General features: G+C 48.6%; 1 protein-coding gene across 1 annotated transcript in view; it reads left to right on the forward strand.

Moving 5' to 3' along the window:
• Nucleotides 1-2,146: 2,146 nt before the first annotated feature.
• SLC12A2 (solute carrier family 12 member 2) overlaps nucleotides 2,147-14,725 on the forward strand; it is a 101,388-nt gene continuing 88,809 nt past the window's right edge. Inside the window, exon 1 of the mRNA XM_084629696.1 lies at nucleotides 2,147-2,973. Coding sequence (XP_084485822.1) covers nucleotides 2,329-2,973 — 645 coding nt within the window. The 5' untranslated portion in view covers nucleotides 2,147-2,328. The remainder of the gene's footprint in view (nucleotides 2,974-14,725) is intronic.

Here is a 14,725-nt window from a genome sequence, read left to right on the forward strand (position 1 = left end):
ACAATGGCAGCCTCCAAAAAGCTGAATCATTCATGGACATGTGACTTGCTAGGTGGCTACACCATCTTGTTGCTGTGATTTTGCACAGAAGAACAAAGGGGTTTCTGCCCAAGAGAGAGAACATAAGGCCCTGAAATCCCCTCCATTTTGTCTTCAGATGGCTCAAGAGATGGCCTCTCCACCCCAAAGAGATGCCTGAAAGAAACTGGAACAAAGGATAGTAACTACAGGGGTGTGAGTGATTGCTGGACCCAGATCATAAACTACAGCATTGGGCTGAAAAGCATTTGTCCCAGACTAGGAAGGAGTCTAGTTTGTGAAAGAAGCTTATTGGGACATCTCTGAGGGTGTACATTCAGTTTCCTATTGTATTAGGCTTAGACTAGCATGTTTTGTTTTATTCTGCTTCAGAAAAAAAACTTACTTTGTCCTGTCTGTTATTACGTGGAACCACTTAAATCCTACTTTTTATACTTAATAAAAGTGCTTATTAATTAACACAGAGTAATTAATACCTGGGGGAGCAAACAGCTGTGCATCTCTCTCTCTCAGTGTTATAGAGGGCAGACAATTTATAAGCAGGAAGCCAAGAGCCTTGGAGGATGGGGGGGCAGCCCAGCTCTGAGCCTGAGTGACAGTGGGGAGCCTGAGCAGTAGCCCAGCTCCCAGAAGCACAGAGCTGAGAGCCCAGGGGGTAGCTGAGCTCTTAGTGGGGACATAGGCATACAGGGGGTGCTGCAGTATCCCCAGCCTGTGCCCAGAGTCCCAACCACTGACCACCCCCCCCCGACCTGGGGTTCCAGCTGCCAGCCCCCTTATCTCTGTCCGTGTCTCCCCCGCCCCGAGCCACGGCCCTGCTCCCAGACCCAGTTCTTGGGGGGACAGAGAAGGGGTGGGGGTGTGTGAGGTAAAAAGTTCAGGCACCACTGCTTTATGTTTGGTTAGCTGCCTTTTAGCATCCCCCCTATAAAAAGTGTTCCAGCACCACTGAGCAGGGAGCTGTGCAGGGAGGTGAGAGCCTGGGCTCTCAGCCCCCCACACTGCCCCGCTGAAGTGGGTGGAAGCACTCCCGTCGGGGAGGACTCGTCCCGCACCACAGACAGAAGAAGGGTGGCGTGGACATGGAAAACGGCTGTAATTACCGCAAACCCCCAGGTTCCTGCTGCTTAGCATCCCCCTGACCTACCCCCGACACTTCCTACTTTAAGCGGTCTGCAGCCGCCGCCCGCCCGCCCGCCTCGGGTAGCCCATACCTCCCCGTCACCCCAAGAGCTTCGCCTCTGCCTCTTCTCGCGAGATCTCCCACCGCGCCGCAGCCTGCACATTCACAGCCGGCGGGCTGATAACTTTCAAACCGGGGGAGCAGGCGAGCGGGAGGCTAGGCCGGGGGCGGGCCGGGACCGGCACCAGGCGCCACCGGGCGGGGCTGGATGAGGCTGCTTGGGCCGCACGATCGCAGCCTGTGCCTCCCCCCTCCCTCCGAGGCGGCGGCGGATGCAGCCGTCGCGGCGCTAGCATCCGCCCCAGAACGGGCTGTCTCCTGCTGCCGCAACGCGGCCGGCGGGACGGTGCAGGAGGAGCCTCCGAGACAGGCGGCGCCCCCGCCCCGGGAAGGAGAAGCGGAGCCAGGCCCATTGGGCCCGAAGGCCAGCGAGTCCCAGCGGACGGGCCGCCAGCAGCCCCCGAGGGCGAGAACTGGGAAGGAACCACTTCCGCCGGTGGCCCGGCCTCGTGTCGCTTTAAAGACCCAGCCGCGCGGGGGAGCGGCGATTGGCTGCGCCCGGCCAGCTCTGCCGGCTGCTCGCAGCGCGGCGCTGTCCGTGCTTTGGGGCTGGGCGAGCGCCGCTCCGCCTCCTGCTCGGGGTGTCAGTGCCGCGGCGTGGGGCCCTGGCTCGGGGTGTGGGGATCGCCGCTCGCCGGCGGCAGGGTGGCTCTGGGTTTAGGTCAGGTAGCGCAGTGGGGAGCGGGCACCGCGTGTTTCCTCAGCCGGGGCGCCCGGTCGGTGCCGGGGGAGGAGGAGGAGGAGGGGGCGGGGTCCGGTGCGGAGCGCTCCGCAAGGCGGCTGTTGCTGCCCCTCTCTCCGGGGTTAGGGGCTTGTTGCGGGCGGGCGGGCGGGCGAGAGAGAAGAGCCGCCCCGGCAGTAGCAGCATCATCATCACCTGGCGCTGCGGCAGAGGGAGGGGAGAGGCGCCGAGGGGCGGGCGCGGCGCGTTGCGTGGTCTCGGGGCAGCCCGGCTGGTGGTTGGACGTTTAAAGCAGCGGAGCCGCCGCTCAGGTTCCAGAGGCAGCCGGGGCTGTCGCTCGTTCGCTGCGCCCTGAGCCGGAGACATGGAGGGGAAACAGCCGCTGTCCGGCTCCACCCGGGAGCAGCAGCAGGCAGCAGCGGGGTCTGGAGGGACTGAGGAAACGCCGCGTTTGCCGGCTGGCGTTGGGGATGCGCCGGCTGCCGACTCTGAGCCAGAAGCGGGGCTGTCTCTGGCGGCAGCGGCCGGGGATGCGCTGTGCAGACCGCTGGGTCCCACCCCGAGCCAGAGCCGCTTCCAGGTGGACCTGGTGGCGGAGGGCTCTGGCCGGGCGGCGGCGGACGAGCCCCAGAAACCTGGCGGGCAGGGCGGCGCAGCGGTGAAGGGCAGCGAGGAAGCCAAGGGCAGGTTTCGGGTGAACTTTGTAGACCCATCGGCCGGTGATGAGAGCCCGGCCGAGCCCGGCGCGGGCCTGGAGGGCGGCGGCGTCAGCTTCCAGAACGGCGGCGACACGGTGCTGAGCGAGGGCAGCCTCCACTCCGGGGGCGGCGGCGGCTCCGGGGGGCATCATCACTACGATACCCACACCAACACTTACTATCTGCGCACCTTCGGCCACAACACCATGGACGCCGTGCCCAGGATAGATCACTACCGGCACACGGCCGCCGAGCTGGGCGAGAAGCTCATCCGACCCAGCCTAGCCGAGCTGCACGATGAGCTGGACAAGGTAAGAGACTGCAGATATCGCCATTCCTCAGCCCGGGTGCTTCAGAGCCCTTCGCTTCCTTCCTCTTCCCACGTGGGGGCCGGATAACTCAGATCTGCGCTGAGCAGGGGCCGCTGGGTTGAAATAGGAAGCCTTCGCTCCCCCTCCCCCGGTCTGAATTTGGCTAACGGAGAAACAACTGGAAGACCCCCCCTCTCTCTCCCCCCGCCCCCTCACCCTCTCGGTGTCTGTTCCCGTTGACAACGAGCCGGCTTGAGATAAATGTGGATTTATGTTGGGAAGAAAACGGAAACAGCAACAACTTGTCATGCAAAGATATTAAAGGTATGCAGGAGTTGGGACGCCGGGCAGTAGGAGCCAGTCACAATTTATACATGAAATGGTTTTATTGCAGCTGAGAGGAGAATCTATGATCGGGTAGATAGGGAAAAGGTAATTACAAGTAAGAGATTCCCACTCCCAAGTGCAGCATGTCATTAGATCATCAAAGCTGTTACTACTGACCTTACACAAAAAATAGAAGAGCTCACATGGAACACTCTTTACCCTTTATTTTGAATTCAACAGTGTTTTGGTAGAGAAGGAGAAGGCAGATTCATTATTGTAATTGAGTCTCTTTCTTGTCTGTCTGCTTCAGTGGTTCCTTTAAATTCTACTGGGTACTAGATATAACAAGACTTTAAATTCAGAACTGTAAGGTTCTGCCACATTTTGGAGTAGTCAGTATGTTATTGGAGACATAATGGTTAAAGCTTCTGCACAGCATATAGATGTGCTTTTCTAAAAGAGATATCCCAGTTCAAACAGAAATCAAGGGAAGTTTATGGGGTTGGATAATTATAGCAATGGCCCATCCTGGCTTTATAGTCTCTGAATATCTTCAGATGCTGATATCTTGCTGAATGAAACTGCCTCTTGGTTGGTATGTGGACATGGGTTAGAGACTTTTGAATTTTAAATACTAATTAAAGACTATTTCTGGTCTAGGTAAAAATTAACAGAAAGTAATCCGCATTTGCCAAGACTGTCTGTTGATAAAAATAAGGAAACTTGTGTGTTCTGATCTCTTTTCATCCTAGCTCTCAATGCTTTGTATTAGCAGTTGTGCTTAATAGCATTGTTTTGTCTTCAGTAACTTTCCCCCCTTTGTACTACTGATTACTGCATACCACAAAGCTATAGTTGTATCTATTTCATTTTCTCATATTTCTAATAGAATTTCACCTAAATTAATTTTAGAGCTTAGCCTATTTTAAATTCATGCTGCATTGTATTTGGCACTAGCTCATATAGTCTGCACCATTGAGCTACTCCTTCTGAATTTTGTGTACTTAATTTAAAAATTCTCATTGCATGCATTAAATAACTCCTGCTAAAGATTACTAGGAGTAACACACATTGTGAACAAATTATATGGTATAATTCTCAAGTCATAACTTCATAAAAAATAGATAGGGTCAAACATTTGACCTCAGGCAGTGGGAAGAGGCAACTGCTGTGTTTCATGCAGTTCAGAGCAGGTTTGTTGAGTCCTGTTAAAATCTTGAATCTAGAGCAGGGATGGGCAAACTTTTTGGCCCGAGGGCCACATCGGGGTGCAGAACTGTACGGCAGGCCAGGTAGGGAAGGCTGTGCCTCTTCAAACAGCCTGGCCTCCTCCCCCACCCATCCAACTCCCCGCTGCTCCTTGGCCCCTAACCGCCCCGGGACACCATCCCCTATCTAACCCTCTGTCCCATGCCTCCACCCCACAGAATCTCAGCCCTATCCAACTGCCATCTCTTCTCTGTCCCCTGAATGCCTCCCTCCCCGAACCTCTGCCCCATCCAACTGTCCGCTGCTCCCTTACCATGCTGCTCAAAGCACCATGTCTGGCAGCCATGCCACGCTGCCGCCCAGAGTGCTGCCCGTGTGGCAGTGGCATAGCTGTAGACGAGGGGACACAGCAGGGGAGGGGCTGGGGACTAGCCTCCCCAGCCAGGAGCTCAGGGGCCGGGCAGGACGGTCCCGCGGGCCGGATGTGGCCCGTGGGCCGTAGTTTGCCCACCTCTGATCTAGAGCCACTTAAATAGACCACTGTATCACCAAAAGTGCTGAAGTTTCCACGTGTCAAATGTAAACACTAACACATTACTTTGAAATGTGATGTAACACACTTCTTTGAAATGTGATGTTTTTCTGTTTCCTTCATAAAACTTTATTTTGTATGTGTATTTTCTGTCTTATCTGTAGCAAGTAAACATTACTGTTGTTCCTATCATCTTTCTTGTCTTTTCTCATTCATGTATCTCTCTCTTAGAATCCTGTTTATAAATTAATGTGGAACATGTGTGGCCATTTACCATTGTTTTGGTTTCTTTCATGAATACAACATATAGAGTGTGTGTGTGGTATCTGGTATTGGTCCAACATGTAGGGTGGAGAAAAAAAAATCTCTTTTTTGGGGGGGATAGGAAGAGGGATAGTGCTTAAATATTCTTTCCATCACAATCCAAGTTAATTTAAACCATAAAATTTAGAATTTGAACCTCAGAGGTTCGGTAGGATTTTACAGCTTTGATTACAGCATAGCAATTGAAGAAGCAATTTAATTCTAAGCCTATGATTTCCTGAGCTTTTCAACTTCCTTAAGCTACATTTTGGGGTGAAACTGCATGTTGGTTCTAAACAAGCATGATCCCTCAAACGCATTTTATTAGAAATCTTAGTAAAATGCTACCCGAGTTATTATCTTGGTCCGGGGTGGGGGGTAGGGAGGGAGCAGGGATATATATGGGTAGATAGTACTTCACAACTTAACCATTTTTATTTTTATGCTTTGCTTTTTTTTTTTTTTTTTAAAAAAAAGCAAAAATCTCAAATTTAATAGTTTTAAAACTTGTCATGAGTTTGTTGCTTGGTGTAGACAAGTGTCTGTAAAGAAATTTGATATGGAAATAACAAGTTATGTGTTTGAAAAAGTACAGGTAATATGTGTTTTCCTCTAATTTTGAACAATCTGGTATTACAAATGTATGAAAAGATAATTGTTAGAATTGGAACACTGCACATTAAATAATATTTAGCTCTTCAGTGTGCTTCACCTTCAAAGCACCTAATAGATAGTAGCAAGTAAATCCTCTCAACTCTCCTGTCAGGTCGGGAAGTATCATCCTTAGTTTTAGAGATACCCTCACCGTTTCACTTTCTGTAAGTCTGACAGAAGTAGTTGGTCTGATAAAGGAACTTGGGCATTCTAAATACATGTATATGTTATGTATAACTGCATCTAATGCCTCTGTCTTTACTTCTCTAGAAATACCACAACTACGTGCTTCAATTATATACCCATCTGGAGGCCACACAGTGCTGCCGTTTCTTAAATCATTGGGGTGTGGAGTTTAGAAACAGATGGCACAATGTGGTCCTGTCAGTTTCGCCTGTTGTCTTTTGTTTTTTGTTTTTTTAAAACCCTACGAAAATAAACAACCTCTCCCTCCCCCCAATTTCAGGTGCTTCTGACTTTCAGTCATGGGTTCAGATCACTAGACAATGTCTTTATTACATCTGCATGTTCAAGTATGCAATCAGTGAAGGGTGTTCTCCAGCTTTTTTGTAATTCAAAAGGTATATTAATCTAATACAGTTAAAAATTATAACTTGTGATTCTCACAACAACTGTAACTATCTTCATATACATGTGGACATGGCAAATGTAAGCAGGGGAATAGTCCCGCCCTTGTGAGGAACTTTCCTGGCTTCTGCACTACCCTGGTGAAGTGGGCTAGCGAAAGGATCTGAGTCCTCGCTCCCATTTCCTTTAGCCAGTGGCCTCCCTGCCCTTGAGGACTCCCCTTCCACTCTCCTGTCTGGCAGAGTCCTCGTAACCCCAAAAAGACTGGGCCCAGGATTCCTGGGGGGCTCGACCCCCAACCCTGCTGTGGTCACCTAGGACAGGGCTAGGGTGTTCCCACTCCAGGGTACTCTCTCTGTACTGGGCACTTCTCTGACCCACTGACCATTACATACAAGTTAAAGCAAATGCAAGTTATTTAATCAACAATTAATTTTAAAAAGAATAAGAAAAAATGGGAAAGGTTAAAGGAAACACATCAACCCGCTCTGTGGCAGGGAACATCACAAACAATGTCTCTGGAACGTCAGGGCAGTTCACAGTCTGTTCCTTGTAAGTCCCAGGCCGCCTTCTCAGGCCCTGGCTGTGCTGCAGGGATGCTGTGGGTTGGACACTTGTTCTGGTGGTGGCCACACGCTCTAAGTGGTAGGACCCTTCTTCCCAGTGTTGTCCCCGCCCTGTCGAGGTTACAATCCAAGCCTGGCCTGCAGAGCCTCTTGGCTGAGGCATCTCCCTGTGCTGGGCCCGCTAGCCAGGGTCCCCCTTGCTCTCTCCAGCTGCTCACCGCACCCAGCTCCAGACTGCTCCAGCCCCAGCTCCGCCGCTCTGTCTCAGCGCTGCTGCTGCTGCTCTGCCTCCAGCTCCCTGGGCTGCTTCTCTGGCCCCTCTGCCTCTGGTTGCTACAGCTCTGCTCCCAGGGCAAGTCTGCTCTCTCTAGGCCGTGCCTCTGGCTTTGGGGCTGCAGCTCTGCTCCCAGGACAGGGTCTGCGCTCTCTCTGGGGTGCTTTTCTGGTCCCTCTGGATCTGGCACAGCTCTGCTCCAGAGCTCAACTTGGGCCCCTGCTTTCTCCTTAGCTCGGCCCCACTCTGTCTGACCCAGGCCAATCCAGTTCACACGGAGGATGGGAGATCCCTGGCCTCCTGACTCCCTGATTATCCTGCCCGCCCTGTCATTCAGGCTGAGCTGGAGCATTGGCCTCTCCCCATTGTTCCTGGGGACTGTCAGTCTCAGGGTCCTGATTTCCCATAGACCCTTCCCCTTTTAGTACTGGGAGCTAGCCAACCAAAACACCCCCACTGACCCTTGGTAAGGGGGCAACAGTTCCCTTACACAAAAACTTAGTAGTGCCGCTCATGTAAATAGTCCTTGTGCCTTTTGGGTATGTCTGCTCTACAGCTGAGAGCAAGCCTCTTGGCTTGGGTAAACAGACTTGCACTAGGTGAGCTTGAGCTAGTTTAAGTGTTGACATTGTTGCACTGGTGGAGATAGACCTAGGGAATCGGGTGAGTCCAAGTTTAGGTGGCTAGCCTGAGCGTCTGCCTGTGCATCAGTGTCCACACTGCTATTTTTAGTGTACAGGTTTGAACTATAATAGCACAAGGGTGTCTACTGCGCTGGTAATCTTTCTGCCAGCTACAGTGTAGACCTACTCATTGAGGTCAGTATTGCGGTGTTTGAAAGATTAGAGGGGGAAAACAGTCTTGTCTTATTTTAGTTTATTATATTTTACAATACTTTGTATCCATTCTTTCCTTTTTTGCTTGTGTGGTTCTGGTATAGATCACTCGGTGGGTGGAGGAAGACACATTTTAAAAGTTTTTTTTTTTGTGGTTTTTATAATTTGTGTGACTGGGGGAGGGGGAAAGATGTAACACCTGAAACTATTTGATGTATAAAATTCATGGTTATTTGAACAGTTGCACTGGTTTGGTGTCTGGATGATACTTGAGTTGATCAGCCTAACTTTCTACTAATGGAAACAAAGGCTCACATGTAATTTAGAGCTGTTTTCAGCTTCAGATACCCTTATCACTGAGGTAGTGAGCACTAGGAATTAGTAAATTCAAATGGATGAGTTGCTTTCTGTTGTGTTCCAAGTCTCATATTGAAATAGACCTAGAGGGTGCCACATGCTGAATTTGTCAGACTTTTGTGTTCAGATAATGACAGGTCAGAGGGTGGGTGAGATAGCCAAGCTCAACTTTGGGTGGATGAGTATGTCCTTTGCTGATCTGATTAGTGACTTGATCCTTTAAAACAGTTTCTTCCCCTTGAGTTACTATAGGGTGTTAGGAAAAATGACTTCACGGCTCTCATGCCTGTCCCTATACCTATCACTAAAATGCTGCTTAGCATAAGTGCTAGTCCCTGTTGAACATAGATCCAGAATTGAAATGAGGGGTTATTGGGTGGGTGGGGAAAGATTGACAAGAAAACTGCAGAGAAGTTCTGTTCTGTGGATCTGTTTGTTGTTGTCTGACTTTCACTATGTTTTTCCTTAAAACCATGTAAGAGCTAGTTCTGTTAAGTATATGCCACTGGGGGGAGAGGGAGAGAGATTTGAAGAACATGAGGTGAAATGTTCTAAATTCTAAGCTGAAGACTGAATGAAGTTCATAGTATGAAGATCTGCACAATACACTGTGACAGCATTTTTTTGGCATCACTGGTTAGTGGGCTTGAGAGAGTACTTCCCCTTTTTTCCACCCCTACTCAAGAAGGAGCCTAACACGCTGTGGCTAACTGCAATTAAACTCCCGTGGCTGGCCTAACTTAGCTGACACTGGCTAACCCCCATGTGTTTAATTGTGGAATAGATATATCCACAGTGTCGAATAGGGCATCTGAGCCCCCTCCAAGGGAAGTGAAGCTGAAGAAGCTCAGTGGATCATATGATACCCTGAGGAAGTCCACTCCACAGAGGCCATGTATGTATTTGGACTCCAGTGAAGGGAACCTGAGGCAAGAGAACATGTGTTTTGAATATTCACTCAATCTTCTATGAGCAATGTCTCACATTGGTAGAACTAACTTTGTTGGCAAAGCATGGAAGAAGTACCCCTGTTTTTTTGTTTTTGTTTTTTTAAAAAACACCCAGTGAATGTGCATTTCCAATACTGCCTCTGGAGAGGCATTCTGGAGAGTCTGCAGCACTCCCTTATCCTATAATCTCTCATAAGGTAAATTGCCAAATAGCTCAGATTGAGAGACCCTAAGACCCTAAAGTTTCTGCCACCAGAAAACTGACGTTCATAGAAGAAACCTGAGTTTGCAGGTACTGAATGGGTCAATATAAAGTTTTGTCAGCTTTCTCAGGACCACATTAATAATCAGATGGCATAGGGAGTTTTATTTTAAAAAAAAAAAAGTGTCAATCCCAATGTTAACTTGATGGCCAGGGTTGCTAAGGTGTTAGTCTGTAATAGCTGTCAAACTAGGATGGAGTTTAGACTTTCAGTTGGGATTGCAGGTAGAGAACCAGTAGTCTTTGTGAGCTATGTAGAGCAGTCATTCTCAACCAGGGGCCTGGGGGCTGCGAGCAGGTTTCAGGGGGTCTGGCAAGCAGGGCTGGCATTAGACTTGCTGGGGCCTAGAGCAGAAAGCCGAAGCCCCACCACATGGGGCTAAGCCCAGGGCCTTGAGCCCCGCAATCTGGGGCTGAAGCCGAAGCCTATGCAACTTAGCTTTGTGGGGCTCCCTGTGTCTGGGGCCCTGGGCAGTTGCCCTGCTTGCTACCCCCCTAATGCTTGCCCTGGCTTTTATATGCAGAAAAACAGTTGTTGTGACACAGGTGGGCCATGGAGTTTTTATAGCATGTTGGGGAGAGGGGGGTGTGTTCAGAAAGAAAAATCTTGAGAATCCCTAAAGTAGAAGGAGTCCACTTGGGCCTGATTGTACCTCCCTGCAAACTGTCTCTCTTTGGAGTTACAGGTTTGTATGGAAGATGACCTTGAAAATGGCAGTAGGCTTGGAATTGGCAGGTAATGTTTTCAAAAGTGTCTAAGTGGCATTGAAAGTCAATGGGAAGATATAGGCTTCTAAGTTATTTAAACACTTTTGAAAATGTTACTCTTTATGCTTAATGATCTCTGCCTTGTCACGGAAAGAGCCCCTAGGCTGGGGGATCTGAGTCCAAATTCTCAGGTTGATGGGATTGCCTTTAACTATCTGTAATAGGTGAAAATCTGTCTGGGCCGGCCGGTATATGGTCACTGAGCATTTTGTCTTCTGAGTATTGCAGGATCTATGTTGTGAGTTGGGCTAGTGGAAAGGAAATCTATAGGTGAAGACATTCTTTGCTAATGCGGTCTCCTTCATGCCATGAGATTGGCAGCTTGTAGGGGTCAGTAGTAAGGAAACTCCTCTCTGGTGTCCCTGACTAGTCAAAGCTATGCTGTCTCTTCCTTATCTAAGGATCACCTGTAAGAATCTGTAATATCAATTGCATGATGATGATCTTCTCTGCCATGTATGTGGCAGTTTTGAACATATTCTAAAATAAAGCTCTTTCCAGCAGGTGCGACCTGGTGTCTTTGTTTTGTTTACTTGAACCAGGACCACCTTTTGTAATACTAGGTCTCTAAAGGTTCTGACTGCTTGCATTTTCAGGACATCTGATGTGCAGCTACTGTTTCTGGATAGACCATGTTCTCAGTGTGTAGAGTTCTGTATTCATAGTTCCTCTCATGGTGTACAAATATGTCATCACTACAGTCTGGACAAAAGGTGTCTTAGGAATGGATTTCAAATTAAATATTGCTTCTTGTCTCCTATCATGCTAAAGAGGCTTAGAGTCTGTTAGCTATCCAAATGTGATGTGAAAGTACTTGTATTTTTTTCTTCCATTAGGACCTTGAAGTCCACTTCAAAGCCTTTTAATAGTGATCTGCCATGGAAACTACTTGGAAGGCTTTGAATCCCAATAATTAAGGCTATAATTTAGTTATGGGTATTTTTAGTAAAAGCCCATGACCTGACCATGACTTGTACTATAAAAATCCCTGACTAAATCTTAGGTGGGGGGGCCGCTGCTCTGGGAGGTTCCCGGGGGGAGGTGCTGCTCTGGGGTGGGGGGTGCCCTGGGGCCAGCGGCACCAACTGTCGCGGGAGCTGCTGAGCAGTGGTTGCTCTGGCCGCCCCCAGGACTGCTGCTTAGGCAGTCCCCAGGTCCGGCCTCACCGGCGGTTGGTCGGGTGGTATCCAGGGCTAGCTGCCCGGGGCTGCCTTAGCAGCCGCCTGTGTGGCTGTCTCTGGGGCCACCTGATCAGCTGGCCCCGGGGCCAGCCACACTGGCCACTGCAGAAGTCATGGAGGTTGCAAAAAGTCAAGGAATCCATGACTTCCGCAGCCTCTGTGACAGACACGGAGCCCTACCAATAACAACCAGAATCCCAGCAGTCAGTCTTGAATTCTAACAACTCCAGCACCCCTGCAGTAACACAGATTGATGTTTCAGCACTCACCAGAGTGTTGTCTCTAATCCCTCAATTGTCCAAGTATCTACACAGGATAAGAATGCATTTAATTAAAAAAAAAAAAAAAAAAAAAAAAGGCAGTTTATGCCAAAGGCAAGACCTAACTGGCAGTGCTGTTCTCACTTCAGCAAATCCTACTGTTGTTAAGGAAGTATCTCTATATGCTTGTAAGCATCTTCAAAGTCCAGAGGATGTACAGTCATTCTCTTATCTAGAAAAGGGGTGATGGTTCTTGGGGTAGTGACCTTGAACTTCTTTGGCTAGATATTGATGCAGTTTCCTGAGGACTGTGTGTCAGGAAATATCTAGAGTAAACCCCCTTTTGTCTTTCACCTGGTGGCACTGCCTTGATTGCTCTTTGCCAGGCCAGATTGGATTTCCCTGCAGCAATTCTTCCTGGTATTGATAAACACAAAAACATTGTGGTGTTTTTTTGTGGGGAGAGGGAGATATGGGGCTTGGGGGAACTGAAATGCATGCAGTCAGGATGGCTTTCTGAAACCTAAGCTCATAGCCCCACAGAACAATGTCTGTGTCTGAGTTGAGCAGGGATCATTGGGAGTAAAAGGCTTCCAGTCTGCTTCTGAGAATAAGGTCCAGGTAATGGTGTGCTGACTAAAGGCTCAGCAAACACTGGAAGCCAGTTGATGCAAAACTTACCTTATCCTACTCTGGAAGGAAGGACCCCTGGGATGAGATGCAGGCCTTAGAAAATGCAATGCTATGTTTGTCTTCCTCTTGTAAACACTCTACATGCTCCCCAAACAGCCTTTTTCTGATCTAAGGTGGATACCCAGTTTCTCTGGAACTTTTCTAGGAACCCAGGTGCTTGAAGACGTTTGGGCATTCACTGCTGTCTGTGTGTCCATTGTCACCATATATGGTATCCAATATTGCCCATTCCTCAAGATAAGTCAGGTGTGTGCCTTTGAGGATAAGAGAATTGACCAGGATAGTGCTTTTCTTACAAAGCTTAACCTGACTTTTGGCTATGTAGGCTTTATTTCTCTCCCCTCTGTCTGCCTTCAGGACTGAGGCAGCTGTGGGAGAAGTCAGTCACCTGATTCAAAATGGGTGTAAGGGCAGAATTCATATTTCATAGGGATTCCTGGGTACCTCAGTTATGGCCCTTGTAGATTACTGTGTTGGCTTCAACAATTATCTTGGACAACTTTGGTAAGAATTTGGGGAGAGGTTTGGTGGAGAATGAGGTCCTCCCTTGTAAAGTCAAGGTTTCTGTTCCTCTATAGTAGGGATGATAGGACTACATCAGGATCCTCTGACTCATCTAAGTCCAAATAGGGTGAGTTACTGTCTTCATCCTGCCCCTATTCAAGGGGGAGCCTTGAAAGGGCTTTGTGAAGCGTCAGTATAAGAGGGACTGGTACATTGGGGTTGAGGCCAGAGCTTTATATGCTGAATGCCTCTCTCCTCTTTCCCCTTCTCCCAACTGTGAACATCAGTGGAGGCAAAAAAAAACCATTCTGACTGCATGGAGAAATCCTAACTCTCCACTAATATGGAGTGATGAACACAAAATTAGTACCGTGGGAATCTGTGGTAGTATATTGGAGGATCAGGAGTGACTGCGGCACCTGGAACATCCAGTGAGACCTGACTTCTTGTTCTCTGTTGCACTTCAAGCTTGAGAATACAGGAGAGTAAAATTAGGATTCCTTGATGTAAACTGGTTGTTTGATATAGGAGGGGTGGTTTGCCTTGATTTAGGTGAGCCTCTTGTAAGAAGGCTGTGCCTCATTCAGTAAACTGAAATTTCCTACCACAGACTCCAAGTATCTAAGCAGTTGCATGACAGAGCCCTTGAATTCAGTGTTAGTGCTGGGCATTTCAGTGGGACAGTTAGACAACTGGGATTAGGGGGATATGGAAGGGAGGTCTGTGCTGATGTGGGCTTTACTGGAACTGAGTCCTGAGGCGTAGCTGTCTTCACTGACATTAAGCGTCAGTTTAAAGCTTTGGCCTTTGAAGCTTTTCAGCCTGGCTCCCATACTGACCTACAAAAAAATCTTCCTTGGGTGCCTCAAGCAGGACTTGCAGGTGTTTCTGATCTCTCTCTAGTGCATTGGGTGATGCTTGTCAGGGGCCACAAATATGCATAATGTGGTCAAGTGAGGTAGACATGCAATGATCAGAGTAGTCTGATTCTAACACTTTGTTGCACTAATAAGGTTTAAAGGTTCTAAGCAGTCTTAAATGCTATACTGTACCTGTAAAAGAAGAGAGGTTACTCATATACTGGACCATCCAGGAATTTGTGTGCCAAATGCTTTGGTAGTCACTGAATTGAAATAGGTGCTGAACCAAATAGCATACCTGATACTAGTGTACAGAGAACAGGACAGGCTTTAATTAGGAATAAGGGGAGTACATAGCAGCATTGTATTTCGCCACCTCTTTTGAGCTGCCACCTTGTTCTCCCGGATCTAAAGCTTTTGTACAGAAAAGTGTTTTGTGACCACAAAAAGAAAAGGAGTACTTGTGGCACCTTAGAGACTAACAAATAAATTTGTTAGTCTCTAAGGTGCCACAAGTACTCCTTTTCTTTTTGCGGATACAGACTAACATGGCTGCTATTCTGAAACCTGTTGTTTTGTGACACTGGCTGTGAAAATTTACTCAGTCCCTGTTTTGAAGATTAAATAA

The sequence above is a fragment of the Lepidochelys olivacea genome (genome assembly GCF_965140295.1).
Source record: "Lepidochelys olivacea isolate rLepOli2 genome assembly, chromosome: 5".
NCBI classification, from domain to species: domain Eukaryota; kingdom Metazoa; phylum Chordata; order Testudines; family Cheloniidae; genus Lepidochelys; species Lepidochelys olivacea.